Below are 25,648 nucleotides of genomic sequence, written 5' to 3' on the forward strand. Positions count from 1 at the left end.
GCTAGCATTATAACTTTCTGTCTATTAACAATTAAGACTAGGTGGTTAATTAGTAGAGTCATTAGATTGTTAGAATGCTTTGCAGTATCTATTCCAACTCCTTGAGCCCTGGGTTCAAATTCTGCCAAGGTCAGTATTGTTTTTCATTCTTTCAGAGTTGATAAAAAACTTAGCAACCCTGGGTAGTGAATCAGCATAACTGTTAGAGGGCTAAGCAAAATGTCCTGCAGTGTCTGGTCTTTGTGTTTTGATATTAACACCTGTGATGACATTAATGTGAAGCTGTATCGGCTTAAGTGAGTCACCTTTCTTTCGGATAAACATTGGTGGTAGAGAGAAGGGACTTGCATGCATCATTAACTTCCAGTCTTCTTGCATGAACAAAAAAAACCCTGCCCAGGTCTGTGCATATGTGTACAAATGCATAGTTAACCTTGTCTGACAGGGCATCATCACCATCACCATAACTTTACTAAGACTATTTACAAGATGTGTCACTTCTCGATACCTAAAAGTGCCTCATTATTTATTAAATTTTATTCATTATTCTGAAAATTAAGAATAATATTAGTGGGGAAATGGTCTGTAATTAAGCTAATAACAAAATAAAATTGTAACTATTCAAATAATTTTTGGTTTTCTTAAAAACAAAAACAAAATTGTTTTACGGACAAAACTCATATTTTGAGTTCTGTCTTTAGACTAGTTACATATGACAGAGCTTATTCACAAAAATATTTAAAATATCAGTTCTATTTTCAAACATTAAGCTTCCGATGATTTCTAACATATTAACATATAAAATATATTTGATTATTTCAAGCGCAGAGATTGATTTTAGTTCAAAATATTTTGGCAGTTGGTTAAAAGGCTTATGTCATGGGTTCCTCATTTTTAAAATTATATTTTTCCAGTATCCCAGTTGTGACAAACATGTAAAAGAATCAAGGAGAAAATCCAAATATATTCTAGCATTAAGTGACAAAATATTCCAGAGCTTAACTTCTTGTGACAATAGTTTAAAAAATAACTGTACGAGGCACATAGAAGAATTTGTAAGAGAAAATCAATTGGGATCTTCTTTGAATAATTTCAAAATATAACTGCTTTTTTTATTTAAATTAATAGAATAAATCATTAAAGATAAGTAAATCTGTGGATGTGGTATTATGTTAACAGCTTTGAATACTTTCTCCCCATTACAATTGATCACCATCTAGCTTTTGAGAAATGTCTTATTTCCTTGTATTAAAATGTGATAATTTTAGAGATCATTTATTTTCCTCCTTTTCGAAACATGAGACAATTCAGGTGGGGTTTTTTTTTCTTAAACATTAAATTGGCCATGTTAATCTCATCTTCAATAAAATACGATGAGCTAACAGAAACTGCAAATCCCTACTGAACAGAATGTAGGATGAAATCTGGAGTGAGACCTAGTGGGTTATAAAACATAACCTGGCACATCAGAGAATGCTTGATAAACAGTTAAAAAGAAACAATCAATGATATACAAGAATAATGACCAAGTTTTGTATAGCCATGGCAGTAAATGTTTGACAGAAATGGGACTTACTTGGATTTATGATCAACAGAAAATAATTTAGAGCAATAGCAGAATAAACCTCTTAGATGATTAAGATTATAATTTTCCAGACTATTAACCTTATCTATACAGTATATTTACATCAGCACTGTGTTTTGAATAGATTGATCTCCTATCATCAGCAGTGTGCATCATATATATATATATATATATATAAACGGGAAGCTTTATATGTATATATATATATATATATATATATATATATATATGTTTATTTATTTATTCCTAGACTGGATTTGAACTAGGAATCTTTATTACTAATTTAAAGGTAATAATGAGCTTATTCATTAAGCCACAGACATGTTCAAATTATATTACATTTTTAGGTTATTTGTATGTTTTTGCTTTCAGCTTATATATGTGTGTGTGTGTGTGTGTATATATATATATATATATATATATATACACACACAAACATATACATACATATATTCTTAGATTTCTCTAAGTTTTCCTTCTGTCTGGTTCTATTTCAATTATGAAAATTTATTTCACAGAAATATGTTTTAATTAATAACTTGGAAAATTATATCTTAATGAACAACATCTCAGATATTTAGGACTCTTAGATGATGTTAAATTTCTCAGACTAGTGGTCCCAATTCTAACATTGGCTTTATTGATATATATATATATCCTCATCATCATTAAACATCTATTGTCCATGCTGACATGGGAATATACATATATATGCATATATATATATATATATATACACACATGTATATAAACAAAACCTTAATAGAGAACTTCTGTTGAAAGTTTCTTGTTTTCTAGCAATTTAAAAATATATATTTCAGTCTGAAACGCTAGAAGATTTTCTTTCTTTTAGATGTCCTGTTATTGACTTACTGTCTTTACTGAGATTTGCTGCTGAATATTTCCGGTTTGATGCTTGGAAACATTCTCCACGAGACTGAGCATGTTCTTCCCCTGCCTTTTGAGCTGCTACAGTGGCAACCATATCAATTGTAGCATAGTCTATTATAGAATCTCTGGGATTTGTTGCCTTCATTTGAGTGGGACCGTTTGGAAAATTAGAAGAAAGGTCAATTTCAGCATAGTTCAATAGGGGTTCTGGTTGGTCTACAGAGGTAAAAGGAGAACATGGAGGCGTCATGTCTATATTCACATAAGAAGATACGGACTCATGTGTATCTGGATCACGGCCTAAATTTACATAAGCCGGATTTTCATTTTGGGGTGGTGGAGAATTGTTATTGATATTGTTTGAAACTGCTTGAGGTAAATTATCGAATGTAAATACAAGACCTGCAGAAGCAGATTGTGGTGTTTGAGGGCTGCCGGTATCAGCACTGCAGCCATCAATAGATTTCTTTCGTTCAACAAGTTGGTAATCTTTACCAGACCGAGGTCTTAAAATTGTTGATGCAGGACTACTGCGCACAGCATCCTCAGCAGACAGAGACTCAACAGTTCCTGCATTAGGTGTGAGTAAGGGTTCATCATCTTGTGGGCTGGCATCATTTGATCTGAGTTGTTTAGCTTCAGATGTCTGGGAACTTTCATCTTCTGCAAATTTAAAATTAAAAAAAAAAAGTCACTAAATTATTGGTATTTTATAAAGTTATCATCAGTATCAAATATTATTTGGTTATAAAATAACAATGGTGAAATAATAATTTCTTTCAACTCAGGTACATGATTAATTCAATTAACACTATGAGATTAAAGTTAATTTATTAACTGTAAAAAGAGAATCCTCCTGCCCCTGTACATTTCCACTCAAAGCTTAGAATGAAATAAAATTACAGTATAATATTTAGGTGTTAAACAACCATTTCTAACAATTCCTTTGTTCTAAAGATATAAAAGACTTATGCTGTTGTTTGGCCTGTTGGCATCAGCTTCCAAACACATTGCCAAAGGTTAAAGATAGAAGGGTTTTGGTGCATACATTTAATAGTGTGACCCTTCTTCCACAAACTCTCAGCCAACTGATGGAAAGAGAGAGAGAGAGAGAGAGAGAAAGAGAGAGAGAAGAAGAACTGAAGGAGAGATACATAAATCAAAGTTGGCTTCAGAGTGCAGAGAGCAAGAACACATCTTGCATCTAATGCCCTAAGTACGCTAAATTTGTACCTTGCCTTTAAGTTGGTAAAAGATTTTCATCAGAAAAATTAACACTGCAAGCTTACCTGTTGCATCAGTGGTCCTAGGGATCCATACAGATTCTTCAACCAATGGGTCTGATGCAGGAGCAATACGTAAAGAGGATTGCACCTGTTGCTTTTGCTGAACATAATCTGACAAGTCTTTCAATTGGAAAGGTTCAGGAATTTCCTGGAATTCAGGTTCATACTTTAACTTTATTCCAGTTACCTCTGGTGTCAAACAGGGATTGGATTCAAATACAGGGGACAAACTACAAGGATGAGACTTGGTTTTAGGAGGTATAAATGGAGGTAACCCAGCCACATGTCGAGCTATGGCTGCAGCTTGTTCATCCGGAGTTATAGCTGGGTTCAAAGGCAAACTGAGTTTATCTTTCAGTTCTGATGTATTCGTAGTGACAGCTGGTTCAAAGCTTTCTTCTTTCAGTTGAGATTTACCCAACTGATACAGTTCTAATAATTTCTCATCATCTGTTTTTGAAGAATTATTGGTCTGGAATTGTTCAGGAGGCATTACTTCTTCTCCTCCTCCGGAGGAGGACACAGGGTAAGCAGTTAATACATTGTTTTTGGTGCAAGGGTCATTAAGTGTGTTCGTTGGTGAATTGCTACTGATTTCATTTGGAATTTCTTCTTTACCGAAAAGTGGTCCCATGAATATATATGAATCAGACACATCACTGCTGTAGTTTTCATGGTCATTTGATTCAAAAGACATTGATGAAATCTGTTTTAGATTTTGGTTAGCTGTATCTAAATGTGACTCTTTGGAAGGACTCTGGCAGGCTGAATGAGAAACACTACACGGTTGCATTTTATAGTTGCATTTCATCTGGCTGAAGGATTGTTGACAATTATGGCATTTAGTTGGTGTTGTGTTATTAGAATTTGGACTGCAGGAAGAAGTACCAGAACGATGACAACTAAAAGGTAAAGGTGGATAACCAGCAGTCTGCTTCTGGTCAACCGAAGGATTACACTTAGGTAATTCTGGAACCATATCTTGGTAGCAATTCTCACTGGGAAAACTGGAAGATCGTTGTCGTTCCCCCAATGACTGACCTTGTTCTGGTGGCACAGATTCTACATTTTCTACAGTTACAGGATTACAAGGCAGCCCAACTGAGCTAGTTCTATCAACAGGTGAGTTTGATGAGGCCAAATTTTCTTGGCTCAGAGAGGAGTTCTTGGTTTGGTCTTTGGAATTACGTCGAATTAAACGAGAAAAAAACCCTGGAGCTTTCATATTGTTTTCCTGGTGTTTATCTTTGTTAGTTCCTTTATTTGCAGATTGATTGTTTCCACTTCCGTCATTAGACTTTTCGTTATTTAAAATCTGAAAATTTTTTAAGTTAGGAAATGGTACTGGGTTACAGTTTGTAGATAAAGATGAAGAAGAAGAGAAATCTGAACTCAGTGAAGTGGTAATATCTTTCGAAAATAAAGTTGGAGAACTAGGGTTTGAACATATGCTTATATTTGAGGTTTGGAAGTTTTCTGTAGCTGATTTTTTAGGGCTGCCTCCCATCTCCATGTAATTTTCCTCTGGATTTCCCGTTGCTATTGGCTGGGATCTCATCATTTCGGCTGGCATTGTGCTCAATGGAGGTGGAGGAGCACAACACTGAGTTATATTGGGTTCATAAATGGAAGTTCGACCAGGAGAGTTATGAGTGGATGGACAAGGAGGTGGGGGAAAGCCAGTTGGAATCTCAAATTTACCAGTCATATCCATGTAAGCACGTGTCATGTTTGAATTACCATGAGGTAGGATTGGTGATTTTAGGAGGTCTGACTCTTCACACTTTTCTTCCTTAGCAAATCCACTCATCATAAAATACGAATCATCAGAGTTATTATCTTGGTCTTTTAAACGGACAGACGAAGGGTTTCCAATGTGTGACATGTGATATGGACTTAAATCAGAACTACTGGAAGAATCTGGAGACATGGTGTGTCTTCGAGATATATGTGGAACTGGAGATACTGGGTTGTTAATGGAAGGTAGTAACTGACGTTGACGATTTCTATTTTGCAATAATGGTCCCTTTGGGGGTAATTTTGGAGGTGGTGAATATTCTCTGGAACAATCCTCTGTTTTAGGGGAATTTACATTCTGGGAAATGTTTTCAGCTTTTGAATCTTGTTGAGGGAAATAGATGTTATTATGATAATCAATTTGCTGTTGTGTTTTATTTGGCAATGGTGGATGATTGTACTCGAGATTCAAGTTATCATAATTTTGGGACCTGGTGTCTGGAAGTAGAATATCAGCACTTTCATTTGAAGAGACAGACAAATGCCGTCGATCATCGCCAACATCGTATTTTTCCAGATTTACATAAGGTAGAGGTGCTGCTAGCTGTGAATTTTGTGGAATCTTGTTAAGCTTAGACAGAAGATTTGGACTAAGCATGCCACTGTCCCAATATCCAGTACTAGTCCGATTAGATGAAGGAGCATTATTCAAAGAACAGCTGTTACTGCGGAACTGAACGTCATTATCAGTAAAATTAGCATCAACCCATGCATTTGTATTTTGGTAGGATTTTTTGTTTTGCAACATGGGCTGTCCCTGCATACTTACAACATATTTTGGTTGTGTCTGGCCCCCATTTGGTTTAGTCTCTTCTAACTGCCAAACCTAAATGAAATGAATACATGATTTTAATAATCCTCTCACAAAATAAACTCATTTTATTTATCAGTTGTACATATATTTCAATGAAAGTAAAAATATTACCAGTGAAACCAAAATCTTTGGTATTCAATCTTCCAAATCTACAGCTACTGTAAATCCTCGAGTATAATACGCAGGGGATTTTTAGGGGGCTGTACCTCTGAAAAACCTAACCCTTGTGTATAATACGCACCCCTTCTCTAACTTGAGTCAAGGAGGTCAATATAACGTCCTTGGTTTGTAAAAATGTATACGGTAACGTACTTTATTATTATTATTGTATATATAACATAATGCAAATGTGTAGCTTTTTTGTGCATTTTGTTTGCAGTCATTTAACATATATATGTTAAAAGGTTTGAATTAATTATGATAATTAGTCCAACATTAACTTTGCTTTATTATTAATTTATAAAGACTGACATAACTCTTCACAAAGGTAAATAGACAATAAGAAGGGTACAATGTGATTTGTAATAGAGATTGTTTATTTAACAGACTGAGCAATATTTCAACAGATGGTCAGCCTTCTTCAGGTTCAAAGTGTAAAATGAAAACAAAACAAAAAAACACACAGAAACAGAAACTCAAACTATGAATGAGGAAATACTGCGTTCCTTTTTAGATCTAAAAAAGAACACAGGATTTCCTCATTCATATTTTGAATTTCTGTGTTTCTGTGGGTTTTTACGTTTTACATTTTGAACTCCAAAAAGACAGAAAATCTGCTGAAATATTGTTCAATCTGTTAAGTAAACAATCTCCATTACAAATTGCATCATGCTCTCCTTATTGTCTATTATCATTATTTTATTATTATTATATAATAATATAATAATGAAATTATTGTATACAGTGCTCAGGTGCACTACAACTTGTCAGAAAGTGCATATAAAGTACATGCAGTAATGTAGAAATGTCTGGAAAGTGAACATGCTTGTGTATGTATGGAGGGGAGAAAATCAGGTGTAGTGTTGGCGAATCTCAGGAAGCATGGAAGTCTTGAAGGATGCAGTGCTCCGACAACTAACAACCGATGCCGGCAGTTTGTTCCACGCTTCAGCAACTCTCAGCGTGAAAAAATGTTTCCTGAAGTCATGGGAGCTGTGCTGTTTTCTTACTTTGTAAATATGTCCACGGGTGTTAGATGGGTGGAGTTTGAAGAGGTGCTCAGAGTTATTGTTTGTACGATGGTTGATAATTTTATGGGTGTCTGCCAAGTCAGCTGCCAGACGTCGGAGTTTCAATGTGTCCATGCCCAGGGAATAATAATAATAATAATAATAATAATAATAATAATAATAATAATAACAATAATAATAATAATCATCATAAGAAGAAGGGGAAGGGGAGGAGAAACAATTCCTATAGAGAAATACTTAATTATTCAGAAATCATTAACCATAAAAGCAAAAAGATTTCAAAAGTAATGCTGAGTACTGTCATCATCAAAACCCTTACCATCAAGTAAGATACCTATCTGGTGATGGATACCTGTGTATAAAATATTTAACATGGGAACCAATCATCACACACAGTCTGCAATCAGAATCAGAATTTGCATCCACTTGTAAGGAAATATGAAACAATAAAATTGATTGGTGCAGATAATAAGAGTGGCTTGTTTCAGTCATTTGACTGTGGCCATGCTGGAGCATCGCCTTTACTCGAGCAAATCAACCCCAGGACTTATTCTTTGTAAGCCCAGTACTTATTCTATCGGACTCTTTTGCTGAACCGCTAAGTTACGGGAACGTAAACACACCACCATCAGTTGTCAAGCGATGTTGTGGGGACAAACACAGACATACAAATATATATACATATATATATATATATATATATATAATATATATATATATGTGTACATATATATACGATGGGCTTCTTTCAGTTTCCATCTACCAAATCCACTCACAAGGCTTTGGTTGGCCCAAGGCCATAGAAGAAGACACCTGCCCAAAGAGCCATGCAGTGGGACTGAACCCAGAACCATATGGTTCGTAAGCAACCTACTTACCAACCAAAATTTTCCATCTTAAGTTTATATAAATACCAATTCTAATGATTTGTAGTATGTGGCTGGGTGACATGGTGGTTGAATCATAAGATTGACCTCAGTAAAGACATTATTTATATTTGACGGATATTTGTCCTCATCTTGTTTGTTGTTAACACATTTCGGCTGATATACCCTCCAGCCTTCATCAGGTATCTTGGGGAAATTTTGAACCTGGTTCTCATTCCTAAGGTATTTTTCGATGTTATTATTATTACTATTATTATTATTGTTGTTATTATTATTATTGTTATTATTATTATTATTATTATTATTATTATTATTGTTATTATTGTTATTATTATTCAAGTCACTGCCTGGAATCGAACTCCAGGCAGTGACCTGAATAATAATAATAATAATAATGATAATAATAATAACAACATTGAAAAAAGATGAGGACAAATATCCGACAAATGTAAATGATGTACATAATTCCTCATCTCTTAAATATAGAACTTGCAAGACATTTTGACTGACATTCCAACAATTATGTCAATTCATTAACCTTAAATTCTTATACAGGTGCAAAACTCAAAACTTGGAAGTGGGGAATACACTGACCTCATTCTTGACTGGTATATTAGTATATAGACCCAAGAGGGATCAAAGACAAAGTTGACCATGGAGAGATTTGGACATGGTACAAAAAGAGTCAGAATAAATAGTGCAAGGCACTTAGAAGTCTGTCAACTGACTGCCCTAAATGCCAGCTTAATAACAGTTTCAAATTTGGCACAAGGCCAGCAATTTTAATGAGTGTGTATGAGTATGTGGAGGATGTAGTTGATTTCACCAACCCCAGCATTTGAGTAGTACATTATTTTAGCAAACCTATAAGTATGAAAGGCAAAGTTGATTACAGTAGGATCTGAACTCAGAATGTAATAAGCTGAAGGAAATACTGCTAAGCATTTTATCCAACATGCTAACGATTTTGCCATCTCACACCAGTTTAATAACGACAGTTAGTAGTGTATTAAATCACCCTAAATTTGTAATTAATTTCAAAACTATTTGGTCCTGGTACATGTAAAAAACACTGGTGCAAGTATCACATAAATTGCATGGTGATGGTGTCTCATAAAAAGCACCCACTACACTTGTATAGCGGTTGGCATTAGGAAGGGCATCCAGCTGTAAAAACCAAATCAAAACAGACTATGGAACTTGGTGTTGCCTCTGGCCTTGCTAGTTCCTGTCAAGCTGTCCAACCCATACTAGCATGGAAAATGGATTTTAAAGGACGATGAGTTGAAACAATATATTTCATTACAAATATGACCACATATGGGTTAACTACTGAGTGTCAACTTCAGATTTGTACTTAATACACATTTTATAATTAGTGTTTGTACTTACCTGCAGCATTTCATCAAGCAAAGTTATTTCTCTTTGGAGATTTTGCTCTTCTTTATGTAGTTTGTTCTGGGCATCCTGCCGACGTGTCTGTGTGGTTGCTCGGTCTATTTCTGTATCAATAACACTTCCTCCAGGAAATGGAGTGGAGGTAGTTATTTCATTTTCATAGTGAGTGTTCCCATTGGTAGGAGATGGCATGAAAGACTCAAATGAATGGTACTGATTCCCATTTCGATTGGCATTTGGAAAGTAATTTTTGCTGTTGTTGTCTACAGAGCTTAACTTGCTGTTTGTGGAACCTTCTGTTAGGTGAGGAATTAGTGTATTTCTATTGGGAGAGGGTTGGAGAGAATTCCGATTTGGACTCAAAAATTCCACTTTGCGTATACGTCGAGGTGGGATATCATAAATAGCAAGCAAATGATCTCGGGCCTCATTTTCTAAGTTCTCAATACTTATTAGTTTATTTTTCTCACCATATCCCTGTGCCCAACCATAGTCTGCTGCACTTATTGAATGCCGTTTTCGCCATTCTGAGTCATTTGACCGAGAGTCCATTTCAACAGAGCTGGTAGAACTTGGTGTATCACTGTACTGAGATTTGAAAGGACTGTCCAAGAACTCATTTATTTGGGATCCTACAAAGAAGAAGAAAAAAATTTTAAAAAGTATCTTCTAGTTAATATTAGAAATTAGAGGACAAATTATGTAAAAGTGAAAGTATTTGACATAAACTTAAAATCTCAGATTTAACAAACGCACTATAAGTGTTTGAAAGCATCTCATCCACATTCCATATTTTCTGAAATTTTCAGGTTGAAGCCATAAGTAAAAGCTTCTAAATTTATGTAATAAATAGATTTAAGAAAAATGAAATTTAAGATGATTTCCTTTTAACCATCTCACTCAATTCCAGAGAGAGACAAAGTGAAGTAGGCTATGTTTATAACATCAATACAAAACATTAGATGTATAGGAATAGAATGAGACAGGGTGGCATCCATATCTCTCTGAAAAGCATTAATTATGATGCAAATGAAAGTAAAAATGAAATGGAAGCTGGGTTGCAGACTCTGTTTAATGGGAAGCTTATCTTCTATGATTACCATCTCAGACACAGCTATCAAAGAAATAAATACATTTGATTTTAAGATATTTTCCAACACCTTACACTGATCTTTCCATGATATCAGTGGTTCAGTGACTGTAGCAAATATTAGGTGTGCCAGCCTCCCCACCCCAACTGGCCCCTGTGCTCGTAGCACATAAAAAGCACCGTCCAAACAGGGCCAATGCCAGTGCTGCCTAACTGGTTCCCATGCTGGTGGCATGTAAAAATCACCCACTACACTCTCAGAGTGGTTGGCATTAGGAAGGGCATCCAGCTGTAGAAACATTGTCAGATCAAATTGGAGCCTGGTGTGGCCTCCCGGCTTGCCAGTCCCCAGTCAAATCGTCCAACCCATGCCAGCATGGAAAATGGACGTTAAACGATGATGATGATGATTTCATGAAGGTTTTTCAGTGCTAACATTAATTAACTATATTTCTAGCAGCATGTTTTACTAAAGGTTACAATATAATGATAATAGTAGAGTCTGACGTGATGGCCTAAGCATGTTAAAAGATTATTTTGCTTCCTCCTGATAAAAGTAATCTCATACAAACTGAGGTCTGCACTTTAATTAAAGAAAGATGGCCATTTTCTTTATAGATAAGACTTTATCATCTACTGTATTACAACGACTTGTACCAAATTCTGGTTTGGCTGACGGTAAATTCTTTTAGTATTTTTCATAAAGAATTTATATAAGATATTTTAGAGTAGGTGACATAATATTTTTTTAAAACATATACTTGTGCTGGTGCCTCATAAAAAAAGTACCCAGTACACTCTGTAAAGTGGTTGGCATTAGGAAGGTCATCCAACTATAGAAACCATGCCAGAACAGACAATGGCACCTGGCCTTACCAGATCCTGTCAAACCCATTCTACCTATGCCAGCATGGAAAATGGGCATTAAATGATGATGATGATGATGATGATGAATTTAGGATAGGTTATGAGGTAAAATACTGTAACAGAAAAAGTGAAAAAGAAACTATAATCTAACAAAACACATGCAGTTATAGCATTCAAATAATTGTTTACTTATGAGTAGGTTTTTTTTTTCTTAGCGAAAATCTGACAAGACAAGAACTTAGAAACCATATGTATCTAGTCTGACAATTTGAATGGTTTCTATTTTGCCTTTGCCAAAGCTAGAAAACATCTGCATAGTTATTACACACTCAACAAATCTACTCATTTCTTGTCATTAGTACAACATAAACAGCTAAAATGAAATAAACTCTAAAAATTGATACAAGTCAGCCATCAACTGTCTATAACCTTGGTGAGAAAGATTTGCACCTGTTCAACATTTAGTTTATAACAATTTTACTACCAAAGATCCACAAGCAAAGTTAATCTACAAAATAATTACTTCTACCAGATCTACAGTTTTTCCAACACTTTCTCACTGTGCTTATTTTTGCATATTTTCATTTCTGTGAACACAGAGCTAGTGGTGAGCTGGCAGTCGTCAAAGCATTGGAAACATTTCTGTGCAGGTATTTGTTACGTTGGTTAAGAAGCTTGCTTTCCAACCCATGTGGATGCAGGCATGTATACATACAAACCCATGTGATAGATAAATAGATAGATAGCTATATAGACAGACAGACAGATATATATATATATTTCTTTATTGCCCACAAGGGGCTAAACACAGAGGGGACAAACAAGGACAGACAAAGGGATTAAGTCGATTACATCGACCCCAGTGCATAACTGGTACTTTATTTATCGACCCCGAAAGGATGAAAGGCAAAGTCGACCTCGGTGGAATTTGAACTTAGAACGTAACGGCAGACGAAATACCGCTAAACATTTCGCCCGGCGTGCTAATGTTTCTACTAGCTCGCCGCCTTATAGATATAGATATATAATGAAAGCATGTGGTCTAATGGTTAAGGTATTGGGCTCATGGTCCTATGGTCATGGGTTCAATTCCTGGATCAGGCAGCATGTGGTGACCTCAGGTAAGGCACTTTATTTCTCATTGCTCTTTTCCATCACTCAGTTGTAGAGTAGCACCGGCCTAGTACTGGTGAAGCTCCAGCTGTTACATCTTGATGCTCCGTCAGATCAACAGTAGGAGGGTCAAGAGTGTACCTACGCTTGCTCACAACCATCCAAACACCAAAAACAGTTGGTGAAAATATGATACAAGTTACTAAGTTATACTTACTTGTGAGTGTGATGGTTAAATTATATATGGTTATACAAATATATATATGCATGTACCGTAAATCCTCGAGTATAGTTCACCCTTGAGTATAATACACAGGGGATTTTTAGAGGGATGTACCTTTGAAAAGCCTAAACCTAGTGTATAATACGCACCCCTTCTCTAACTTGAGTCGTGTGTAATTAAGCCAGCATCACCTAGTTGAACAAACGCTTCCGTAATACAATAATGGTGATGTTCTTAACTGTTATATGGGAATGTAAATATGTTTGCAAATTGTTTTTGTTACATGTTAATCTGTGTTCTGAATACTTTTATTTTAATAAATGTTGCTTACTGCAAGTTATGGATGATTCTTTTATGACTTCATTGCTTTCAGGCTTAGCTTAAGGTATTTTCGCACCCGACATCACAAAATGCGTCTGAATAAACATTGCCTCATTTTTAACCTCGTATGTAGTACACACTAGGGATTCTGACCTTTAAATTTTGGGAAAAAATTGTGGATTATACTCGAGGATTTACGGTATTCATACTTTAAAAAGAAATCCTGCAGACGTTCTGGGATGCATTGCCAGTGATATTTCTGGGGTCTTGGGCCTTTCAACATAAGACTCCTTAACCCAGTTGACTCAGCAGCTGTTGATCAACTCCCAGCTCACATCCCAAAAGCAGTAAACCACTGTGTGTGTGTGTGTGTGTGTGTGTGTGTGTGTAGAGTTTAAATGAACAATTTCATAGCAATTGAGTTATACACCTCAGCACATAAGCAGGAACAGATGCCACCTACAGTACTGTAGAAACATTCACTACACACACACAGTACAATTTTATAACATTGAATTAAATAGCAAGAAACAGAATCATGGGAGAAAGCTTGCTACAAAAAAGCAGAGACAGAAAAAAAAAAGTTAATTACTACTCAGTCATATATAGGAGTGATGCAAATGATAAACACTTTTACAGATATTAGTTCCTGTCACAAATATGAACTTTCATGTGCAATAATGTATAAAATTTTAAGAGAAGTCTTCAACGGAAATGACAGAATTAGGAAAAAAAAAAAAAAGGGAATGGCGAAATTCTTTGAACTGCTATATGGAACATGAATAAGAAACCATAGCTACTCAAGATGCATTATTTAGCAAATGCTGCCACAAATGAACTAGAGCAAACTATAACTACATTATACTTAATATCTATCAACTAAAGACTTGAAGCATGCAGTTAGTCATCACTGATGGGTCATTGGTAAATAGAGTAAAATGCAAAACTGCCTCATTAAGTTTATTTCTTGTTTCTCTACTGTGTTCTGCAAAGGGCTAATTCAGAGTTTTTTTTTGTTTTTTAGGGATCATGAAATCATGGTCTTAGCTTCTTTATGTCAATCATACAAGCTGGCAATAACATGAAGAGATACATGATGTTTTCTTATGTGCATCATTTTTTATCTTTTACTTGTTTCAATAATCAGACTGTGGCCATGTTGGGGCACTGCCTTGAAGAATTTTTAGTGGAATGAATCACCCCACCCCCAGTACTTTTTTAAGCCTGGTATTTATTCTATCAGTTGCTTTTGATGAACAGCTAAGTTACAGGATGCAAACAAACCAACATTGGTTGTCAAATGGTGGTGGGGGACAAACACAGACACAAAGACGCACCCATAGAGTTATATATATAGACACACACACATACAATGGGCTTCCTACAGTTTCTGTCAATCAAATCTGTTCACAAGGCTTTGGTCAGCCTGGGCCTATAGTAGAAGACACTTGCCCAAGCTGCCATGCAGTGGGACTGAACCTGAAACGATGTGATTGCAAAGCAAACTTCTTAGCACACATCATATTTAATATTATTATATCAAGACTTTATGTGAGCTGTTTCTAATATTGGTTTCTAACAGTAACACAAGGCAATGATTTTGTGAAAGGGTGTATAGTTGATTACATTGAGATATTTAAAAAAATTAATTTTTGATGCAGGAAGGATGAAAGGAAAAGTTGACCTTGGAGCAATTTGAACTTAGAACCTATAGTGCTCTTCCTCATATAAGCAATTCAATAAGAACTTACAAGTGTGTATATATATATCATCATCATCATCATCGTTTAACGTCCGCTTTCCATGCTAGCATGGGTTGGACGGTTCTACTGGGGTCTGGGAAGCCAGAAGGCTGCACCAGGCCCAGTCTGATCTGGCAGTGTTTCTACAGCTGGATGCCCTTCCTAATGCCAACCATTCCGTGAATGTAGTGGGTGCTTTTTACGTGCCAGACGAGGGTGGCAAACGGCCACGATCGGATGGTGCTTTTTACGTGCCACCGGCATGGAGACCAGACGAAATATATATATATATATATATCCTTCCCAAATCATATACCCTCACAGGGCCAATTTCTAGCATATGTATTCTTCCTTGAACAGGACACTGGTCAGTCACAGGATTACTCAATTTTGCCAGTTGATTGAATGGGAGCAATGTGAAATGAAGTATTTTTGCTCAAGAACATAGTGCATTGCTCAGTCCAGGAATCGAAACCACAATCTTACAATCATGAAGCTGACACACTAACCAACCACTTAGCTAGGTGCCTCCACATTCATACATATATGCAAACTAAAGATATTTACAGTTATTTACTACTTGAAATATTTAAGGAATTAAGAATATTAAGCAACATTTGAAAACTACAAAACATACTCATTTGGGAAAAATAAAAATAAAAATACATCAGAGAGTTCAATGCAATAAGTATAGGAAATCTAAAAATCTAGGAATGAAACCTTCTGAGTGCTTATTAAAGAAAAGCCATGCACAAAGTTGTGTGTGTGTGTGTGGGCACATGTGGAAAAAGCAAAGCAACCAATCGTGTTACTATCACAGTGCGACATTCATTTTAACAGACATTTGAATTTAGCCAGGAACAGCACAAGGGAAATACTGCCTAGGAATTAAGATTTATGGCAGATGACAGGATAGAGAAAAAGTAGTTGAACTAAATGAAGTGTGAAAAATGAACAAAAAAAACAAAAACAAATAATGCAATGATGATTCCATTCTAAGAAGCAAGTGCAGCGTAAGCCCAAGGGTTAGAACCAGAATTTGTTTCTAGTTGAAAATAACACACTTGACTTACTTCTTAGCATCACTGGCCATTTGCGCTCACCTGCTGTGGGTTTTCCTTCACTAGCAGCTTGGAATATTTCAGCGACCTCCTCACCTTGCTCAGTAGCAATAATGTGAACACCCGAACCTGTTGTAATAAAATAAATTCAGCTAATGCTTTAAAATTTAATGCAAATTGAAAAATTAAAGAAAAAGAAAAAATAGACATAACTGTAAAATCATTTTTGAGCATTCTGAACAAAAATATTTTCTTTCTCGTTGACAAAGATGAAGAAGGAAAATATTAATTGCTATGTGAAATAGCTATAGATAAAAAGAAAATGGTGGCTTCAAATTTTGGTAGAAGGCCAACAAGTTTGGGGGGAGGGGGTAAGTCGATTACATTGGCCCTAGTACACAACTGGTACTTATTTTATCAACCCTGAAAGGATGAGAGGCAAAGCCGACCATAGCCAAATTTCAACTCTCAACACAGACAGATGAAATGCTGCTAAGCATTTTGCCCAGCATGCTAACAATTCTGTCACCTCACCACCTTAAGCAGAAAATACTGATGAGAGTAAAGGATCAAAGAAAGTTGTTTTATTATTGCTTGTTTGTTTGTTTGTTTCAGTCACTGAAGGTCACCACCTTGAAGGGTTTAGTTGAACAACTTGAACCCAGTACTTATCTTAAAGTTTGGTACTTATTCTATTGGTCTCTTCTGCCCAACTGATAAGTTACAGGAATGTAAACAAACCAGCATCGGTTGTCAAGCAATGGTGTGGGGACAAACATAAACTCAAAGATACATGTACATATATATAGCATAAGCTTTCACACAGTTTCTGTCTACCAAAATCATTCATGAGGCATTGCGATGGTTGACCAGGGGCTACAGTAGAAGGAACTTGTCTAAGGTGCTATGCAGTGGGATTGAACCTGAAGCCATGAATTCCTGCACTAATCCACATGAAAATACTACTAGTGAATTACTGAGCTGGCAGAAATGTCAGCACGTCGGGTGAAACGCTTAGCGGTATTTTGTCTACCGCTACATTCTGAGTTCAAATTCCACCGAGGTCGACTTTGCCTTTCATCCTTTCGGGGTTGATTAAATAAGTACCAGTTACTGGGGTCGATATAATCGACTTAATCCGTTTGTCTGTCCTTGTTTGTCCCCTCTGTGTGTAGCCCCTTATGGGCAGTAAAGTATCTACTGTAGCTTAATCTTGCTCAGACTGCCCTAGTATATGACTTGAATGACTCCTGCAAACCATTCATCTTTATCTAGTAAAGGATAACTAGATAAGGAAGGCAAGAACGTTTCTTGCTCTCTCACTAGAAACAGGGAAGCATGTGTATGTGGGGTTATACAAGAGTTAACATATGTTTACAGGCTGAAGATATTGAATTAAATCATGTAAAAACTATGCTATTTTATAAAAAGTACATAATTGAGAATAAATACTCCCAAAGCTAAAACAATGGATATATAGTGTTATATTTTGGGATGGTCATTTTTTTCTTGCCAAATATACACATGCACTATATATTTGTTTTTTCACTTGTTTATTATTGTTCTTATTTTATCTTATGTCCATTGTCTGGATATCTTTCATTACACATCTGTGACCTTTTCAGCAACTTTCCCATCCCACGTGATAAAATAAGAACAATAATAAATAAGTGAAGAATGAATATATAGTGTGTCTGTTTATTTGGCAAAGAAAAAAAAATTACGATCTTGAAATATAACATTACCTGTTTCAGCACACAATTTCACATCAGGAATCTTGCAAAACAAATTCATAAGCATAATGGATACATAAATATTTAATTTTTTCTTTTCACAAGATACAGTATTTTTGAAAAATAGGGGGACCATCACTAGCTTTGATCTCTTACCACCACCAGCAGCACTACCTTAGTATATTGACCCCCAAAGCTAATTTGATCCAATAGAAAATTTGAACCAAGAATAAAGACACAATAAGGCATTAAACTAATTACTGTAAGACTCCTACATATCTTCTAATTTACAACAGACTTAAATAATGATAAATGCAGAGAAATATAAGAAAAAGCTGTTACCTTTTCGACAGCGAGATCCACCTTCAAAGACGAATTTTCCTTCAACAACACCAAATCTGCGTAAATCATGTATTCTCCAAGACTGTAACATCTTTGGTGGGATATAAGCTGCCAGGCAGAACTTGTCATGGTGGATATGCATTCGGACATTTTCTAAAGGAAGTTTACTACCCTGGGGTACCTTTAAGATCCGTACTCGATATTGGTGCTCTGTAAAGAGATACACACATGAATATAGACATATATAGTTTTAAGTATCATGTTCTGATATTAAAGTTTTGATTCCCAATTACAGTGAATTCATTTCAACTATATTGTTAAAATCCTTATGAATGAATGAATGTTAAAACTCACCATTTTCCCTCTTCTTCTGAAGCCCTTTATATGAATCCTCATATGTCCCTATCATCATTCTTATACCTTTTTACTTGTTTCAGTCATTTAGACTGTGGCCATACTGGGGCACCATTTGGAAGAATTTTAGTCCAACACATCAACCCCAGTACTTATTCTACCAGTCTCTTTTGCTGAACCACTAGTTTACAGGAATAGATACACAAGCAGTGGTGGAAGACAAACACACAAATGTGCCACTAGCATCCGTGCCGGTGGCACATAAAAGCATTCACCACACTCTCAGAGTAGTTGGCATTAGGAAGGGCATCCAGCCGTACAAAACTATACCAAATCAAACTGGAGTCTGGTGCAGCCTTCCAGCTTACCAGCCCTGGTCAAACCATCCAAACCATGCCAGCATGAACAACGATGATGATGATGATGATGATGATGATGATGATGATGATATATATATATATATCATCATCATCATCATCATCATTTAGCGTCCGTTTTCCATGCTAGCATGGGTTGGACGGTTCTACTGGGGTCTGTGAAGCCAGAAGGCTTCATCAGGCCCAGTCAAATCTGGCAGTGTTTCTACGGCTGGATGCCCTTCCTAACGCCAACCACTCCGTGAGTGTAGGCACTCCGTGAGTGTAGCCACTCCGATATATATATATATATATATGTATGTATATATCTTTATATGTATATATATATATATATATATATATATATATATATAAAAGGCGAGAGGCCTTTTGTCACCAGCAGAGGTAAGAGCTCTCAGAATAGCTTGGGCAAAGTTCAGAGAGCTCTTACCTCTGCTGGTGACAAAAGGCCTCTCGCACAGAGTGAAAGGCAGACTGTATGATGCGTGTGTATGAACAGCCATGCTACATGGCAGTGAAACATGGGCCGTGACTGCTGAGGATATGCGTAAGCTCGCTAGAAATGAAGCCAGTATGCTCCGATGGATGTGTAATGCCGGTACTCACACTCGGCAGAGTGTAAGTACCTTGAGAGAAAAGCTGGACCTAAGAAGCATCAGTTGTGGTGTGCAAGAGAGACGTTTGCGCTGGTATGGTCATGTGGCGAGAATGGATGAAGATAGTTGTGTGAAAAAGTGCCACACCCTAGCGGTTGAGGGAACCTGTGGAAGAGGCAGACCCAGGAAAACCTGGGACGAGGTGGTGAAGCACGACCTTCGAACTTTAGGTCTCACTGAGGAAATGACTAGAGACCGAGACTTCTGGAAGTGTGCTGTGCGCGAGAAGACCCGGCAGGACAAGTGAGTCCATAACCCGTGGCCTTCTACATGGGATGGAGCCAGCCTACGTATGCATACCTTCCCTTCTTGGGACACAAAACTCTACTTGTGAAGACGTGATGAGGCAAGTGAGGATCAGAATGGAAATCGATCAATGGAAATTGCGGATGTGCTACCAGTGCCGGTGGCATGTCAAAACTCTGCTTGTGAAGACCCGTTGAGGCAAGTGACGATCAGAATCGAAATCGAACAATGGAAATCGATCAATGGAAATTGCAGATGTGTTACCAGTGCCGGTGGCATGTAAGAGAACTTTCCGTTTCGCGACCGTTGCCAGCACCGCCCCGTTTCGTGTCCGTTGCCAGCCTCGCCTGGCCCTCGTGCCGGTGGCACATAAAAAGCACCATCCGTTCGTGGCCGTTTGCCAGCTCTGTCTGGCACCAGTGCGGGTGGCACGTAAAAAGCACCCACTACACTCACGGAGTGGTTGGCGTTAGGAAGGGCATCCAGCCGTAGAAACACTGCCAGATTTGACTGGGCCTGATGAAGCCTTCTGGCTTCACAGACCCCAGTAGAACCGTCCAACCCATGCTAGCATGGAAAACGGACGCTAAACGATGATGATGATGATGATGATATATATATACACACACACACACATATAAAGATATATACATATATATATATATATACACATATATACATATATATATATGATGGGTCTCTTTCAGTTTGTCTGCCAAATCCACTCACAAAGTTTTAACTGACCTAAGAATGAATAGTATACCCTGTACCATGAATCCTGACTGGTTGTAATTGGCTGTTCAGCCATGTTGAAGGTCATCATCAAGGCAATGTGGTTGTTATTTCTGGCAGGCTGGGTAACCACAGAGAGGCTCCTTCATTAACTTATGTTGTTAACATCTATGATGAAGGCATGAAAATAGTAACTCACATTTCTGTAAACATTATATGAAGAATTTAGATGATACAAACCTTCTCCTAGACATCGTCGAATACGCAGTTCAAAATGTATCATAAGTTCTCTGGATTCAAAAGACATAAGAATCACCGATTTCTGGCAAATAATGGCCATGACATTGTCTTCCTTCTCATAAGTGAACCCAGATTCAATGCCATAGAAACCTTCGAGAGGAAATGTGTTTTTTGCATTGCCGTCTTTGAGAGCATCTTTGCAGTCTTTGTACAGGTATACCTGCAAACGGTCTGAAAAAGAGAAAAAAAAAAAAGAGAAATAGATATGATTTTCATTGGACTTGTTTCTACAGGAATTTAACTAAAACAAAACTGGGAATATATTGAGAGAGAGAATCCTTTGTCATTCTGTTCTCTCTCCCTCTGTACATATATGTGTGTGTGTGTGTGCATGCAAGCACATATCATTATTTTAATGTTCACTTGTATGAGTCAAATGGAATTTGTTGAGGCAGATTTTCTACAGCTGGATGCCCTTCATGTCGCCAACCCTCAGTCGTTTTCAAGCAAGGGAATATTTCTCACTGGCTGGGAATATTTTCATGGAAGAAAGGTTGGGAATGTACGACACTGCTAGCATGATGGTGATACATCTCCAACTATTACATTATATGTATATGTGTGTGTATATATATAAATCCCAAAAAAGAAGAACAAACATAAAACAACAGCGCAAGGATGTGGTACATGTAAAGTATTAGCAGACGCTCAGGGAAGGAAAGAAAGATGGTTTTACATTTCAAGCAACGCTCTTCTTCAGAGGAAAGTCCAATAGAAAGGAAGACGGAGGAAGAAAATCACCAACGATTCACATGTGATTACATTTTGAATATATATATATATATATATATATATACATATATATGCACACATACATACAATGGGCTTCTATCAGTTTTTGCTTACCAAATCTGTTCACAGGGCTTTGGTCAGTCTGAGGCTATAGCAGAAGACAAGAGGACAGCTACCATGCAGTGGGACTGAATCTAAAAGCATATGTGACTGGGAAGCAAACTCCTTAACCATACACCCATGTATATATATATATATATATATATATATTGTTATCAAAAAAGGGGGTCGAATTAATTAATTATTAATAAATTCGACCAAGCAGTATTCGGTATGTAAAGACCATTTACGGTATATTTGAAGTATTAATTTATAAATTTAACGTTCGGTGTGTGGTAAAGTGAATTCTTTTACTTTACCATATTTTTATAAATATATATATATATAATATATATATATATATATATATATATATATATATATATATATAATATATATATATATATATATGTGGCTTAGTGGTTAGGGTGTCAGCATTATGATCGTAAGATTGTGGTTTCGATTCCTGGACCGGGCGACGTGTTGTGTTCTTGAGCAAAACACTTCATTTCACGTTGCTCCAGTCCACTCAGCTGGCAAAAATGAGTAACGCTGCGATGAACTGGCGTCTTGTCCAGCTGGGGAACACAAACGCCATAGAAACCGGGCCCGTGAGCCTGGCTAGGCTTTAAAAAGGGCACATTTATTATTTTATATATATATATATATATATATATATATATACACACATAATGTAAGATCCAAGGATCAAGGTGTAAGAAGAAAGTGAGCTTCAAGCAATCTGTAGAAAATATAAAAAACAACTTTCAGGAACAATACTGGTTTATTAGAGTGGAAGGTTGTGAATTTCCCCCATATCTCCATTCCTTAGCTTATGTATATATATATGAGTGGAGAAATGAAAGAAAAAGGCACTCAACACATTTAGTAGGAGTTACATATATCACAATTTAAAACAGTTGGATTTGGGCTCTATGTGTAAAGTTTTGCAGGCTTCTTAAAGAAATCCAGCTTGTTCAGGTTCAGATTACTGGTAATCTGATGCCCTTCCTATTGGAAAGCTTCGTCTGTTTTCTATCAAGGTAATATTTCCTCAGGCTGGACATTTTTTTCATGGAAGAGAGGAAATGAATGTCATCAGTTGTATGATGGTGAACTAGTTTTCAACCGTCGTGCAATATCGAGACAAGGATACACACACACATGCACACACAAGGCTTTAGTTGGCCTAAGACTAGAGTAGAAGGCACTTGCCTAAGGTGCAACATAGTGGGACCGAACCCAAAATCATATGGATGGAAAACAAGCTTTTTACCTACATAACCATGCCTTGAACCTGATAAAAATAGTTAAATGTACTCTTAGTTCAGCCCTGGATATAACATGGTAAAAACAGAAAACAGATGGGATGGTCACATTTAGAATGTGTATTAGAAATACAGTAGCAGAACTGGAACGATGATTCAGTTGATCTCATCTGATCATTTAGCCAATTTCCTATGACTTATACATTTACTACAACAACAACAACACAAGCTGATATGTGTACTCGACATGCTAGAAACAGCAGCAAACCATTTTCTCAAATCACAACCTACTATCTTAACCTTATTGATACCAACCTGTGTGAGACTGTCTCTAGTTCCATAATGTAAAATCTCTAATTTTAAAATCTTCCAATATAATTTGGGTTTAGAACATATTTTTGTTATGTTCCGGCCCACAAACTTTAATAATGGAAAACAAAACTAGTTATTTCACTTAATCCCAGCAAATTTTGCATTACTTTCAAAATTAATTAGAACATACAGGCAGTATATTTCATTTGAAATATGATCTTGAAAGGTTTAAATAAGGAAATGTATTTAGTTCTAGTTACACTATGTCTGCATAACAAGACAAGATGATCACATGTAGAATACCTTTGATTATATGATTATAGGGCTGCTTGCCAGGTTTCACTTAAGATTTAATAGATAATGGAACTGAAGGTAATGTTGTCCTTCTGGGAGGATATTAAGCTATGAGACAAAGATACAAAAAAAAAAAAAAAAAAAGCAGCAATAAAGAAGGAATTATGTGGTAACAAAACCTAAAAAAAAATTATGAGGCAATGAAAAAAGATAACTTAAGCATCAGATCAGTATTTTTTTTTATCTCCCATTCCATCTACTTTGCTCCAGATTTTTGCAGTTATGTGTTTTTTTTTAATATAGTAACAGAAAAGAAAATCTCCCATTTGTTTTGCCACCAAGTCAACATTGCTTTAGCAGCTTAGCATCTGTGGCAAATTAACTGAAATGAAGAAAAGGGTTAATCAAGAGAACAGTTAATCCAGAGCAAATCTAGAGAAACTGAGAACAGTTAATTCAGGGTTGAATTCTTAATATAAATTTAAATACTTTTTACCCCTTGAAACAGCTGCAAATTTTATAGAATATGTGCATATAGTAGTATCGGTAGAGTTTGTATCCTGTATTTCTATGACTGCATGTCGAATGCTATATACTAAATAAGTGACTTATCCCTTATCTGAATGGATTTAATTCTTAAAATATCTGAGATTGATTTTCATTCATTTATTTAAAAAAAAAATTTTTTTGTAACTTTTACTTGTTTCAGTCACTAGACTGTGACCATGCTGGAGCACTGCTTTGAAGGATTTAGTTACACAAATTAACCCCAGTATTTATTCCATCAGTCTCTTTTGCCAAACTGCTAAGTTACAGAGATGTAAACAAACCAACACCAGTTGTCAAGCAGCAGAGTTGGGGATAGATACAGACATACTACACATACACACATGATGGGCATCCGCACAGTTTCCATTTACCAAATTCATTCACAAGGTATTAGGTGGTCCAGAGCTATAGTAGAAGACACTTTCCCAAGGCGCCACACTGTGGGACTGACCCCAAGACCATGTGGTTGCAAAGTGAGTTTTGTAACCACACAGCCACGCCTATGCCTGTACACACACACACACACACACACACACATATTCCCTTTTAATGCAAGCAATACAGAAATAATTTTGAAAATAGAGTATTAGCATGAATTGCAAAAGTGTACTTTTAGAATACAATACCCTTTCTGCTGCTAACTATATCAGAAAATGGCAAGCCAATGAAATGGCTTTTTATGTGGTTGATTACCCTGCTACAAACAACAGCCAAATTCCCATCATCTCACAACCTATTGCCTTTAAAGAGGAGTATGATACTGGATAATGTAGTTCTGGAAGAAATATTAGATGATCACAACTATAATTCCTTTAATCATACATATATATTAGTGGTTCTCAGCCATTTTTCTACCTATAGACCCCTTTGATTCCTATTTCACCCAGGTGGACCCTCAAGAGTTAATATACTGTAAGTGAAAAGAAACACCTAATTTTAGAGCACCTTAATTATAACTGCTTTCTGTTGGGTTTCCAACAATCACATCACTGAAATTTCAAAGCTACAAGAAAATGCGTGATTAATTCAAAACCATGAGAATAAATAAGCATTGCATTTGACGGAGTAATACGGAATGCTAAAAGATTAAACTGGTACTTTGAATGTAAATTTATATGACGTTTTGTCAGAAGGTTTTAATTCGGATCACTTTAAAAACAGGAAGTTTGTATCATAGAACCAGGACTTCAGGCAGGTTGACATTCAAAGGATAAAACTCAAAATTTCCAGTGCTTTTTTTGGTTAAAATCTTTAATAACCTTTTCATGTTTATATTTCACATTTTTCCAGTTCACTCAGCTGAGTTGTGATGTCACTGGTGCCAAGCTGTATCAGCCTTTACCTTTCCTTTGGATAACATTGGTGACATGCAAAGGGGAGGCTGGTATG

At 36.3% G+C, this 25,648-nt stretch overlaps 1 protein-coding gene across 2 annotated transcripts in view; it reads right to left on the reverse strand.

Annotated features, from left to right (window-relative positions):
• Positions 1-292: 292 nt before the first annotated feature.
• Positions 293-25,648, reverse strand: part of LOC115218370 — a 59,726-nt gene continuing 34,370 nt past the window's right edge. The window contains exons 3-8 of one of the 2 annotated variants that reach the window (XM_029788151.2): positions 20,946-21,176; positions 18,341-18,550; positions 16,308-16,394; positions 9,843-10,480; positions 3,766-6,385; positions 293-3,139 (exon numbers count right to left, since the gene is read on the reverse strand). In XM_029788151.2, the coding sequence (XP_029644011.1) occupies positions 2,403-3,139; positions 3,766-6,385; positions 9,843-10,480; positions 16,308-16,394; positions 18,341-18,550; positions 20,946-21,176 (4,523 nt within the window). In that variant the 3' untranslated portion in view covers positions 293-2,402. Of the gene's footprint in view, positions 3,140-3,765; positions 6,386-9,842; positions 10,481-16,277; positions 16,395-18,340; positions 18,551-20,945; positions 21,177-25,648 lie in introns of both variants that reach the window. The other variant, XM_029788142.2, reaches the window with a different exon arrangement.

The sequence above is a fragment of the Octopus sinensis genome, linkage group LG1 (assembly GCF_006345805.1).
Source record: "Octopus sinensis linkage group LG1, ASM634580v1, whole genome shotgun sequence".
Classification (NCBI taxonomy): Eukaryota; Metazoa; Mollusca; class Cephalopoda; order Octopoda; family Octopodidae; genus Octopus; species Octopus sinensis.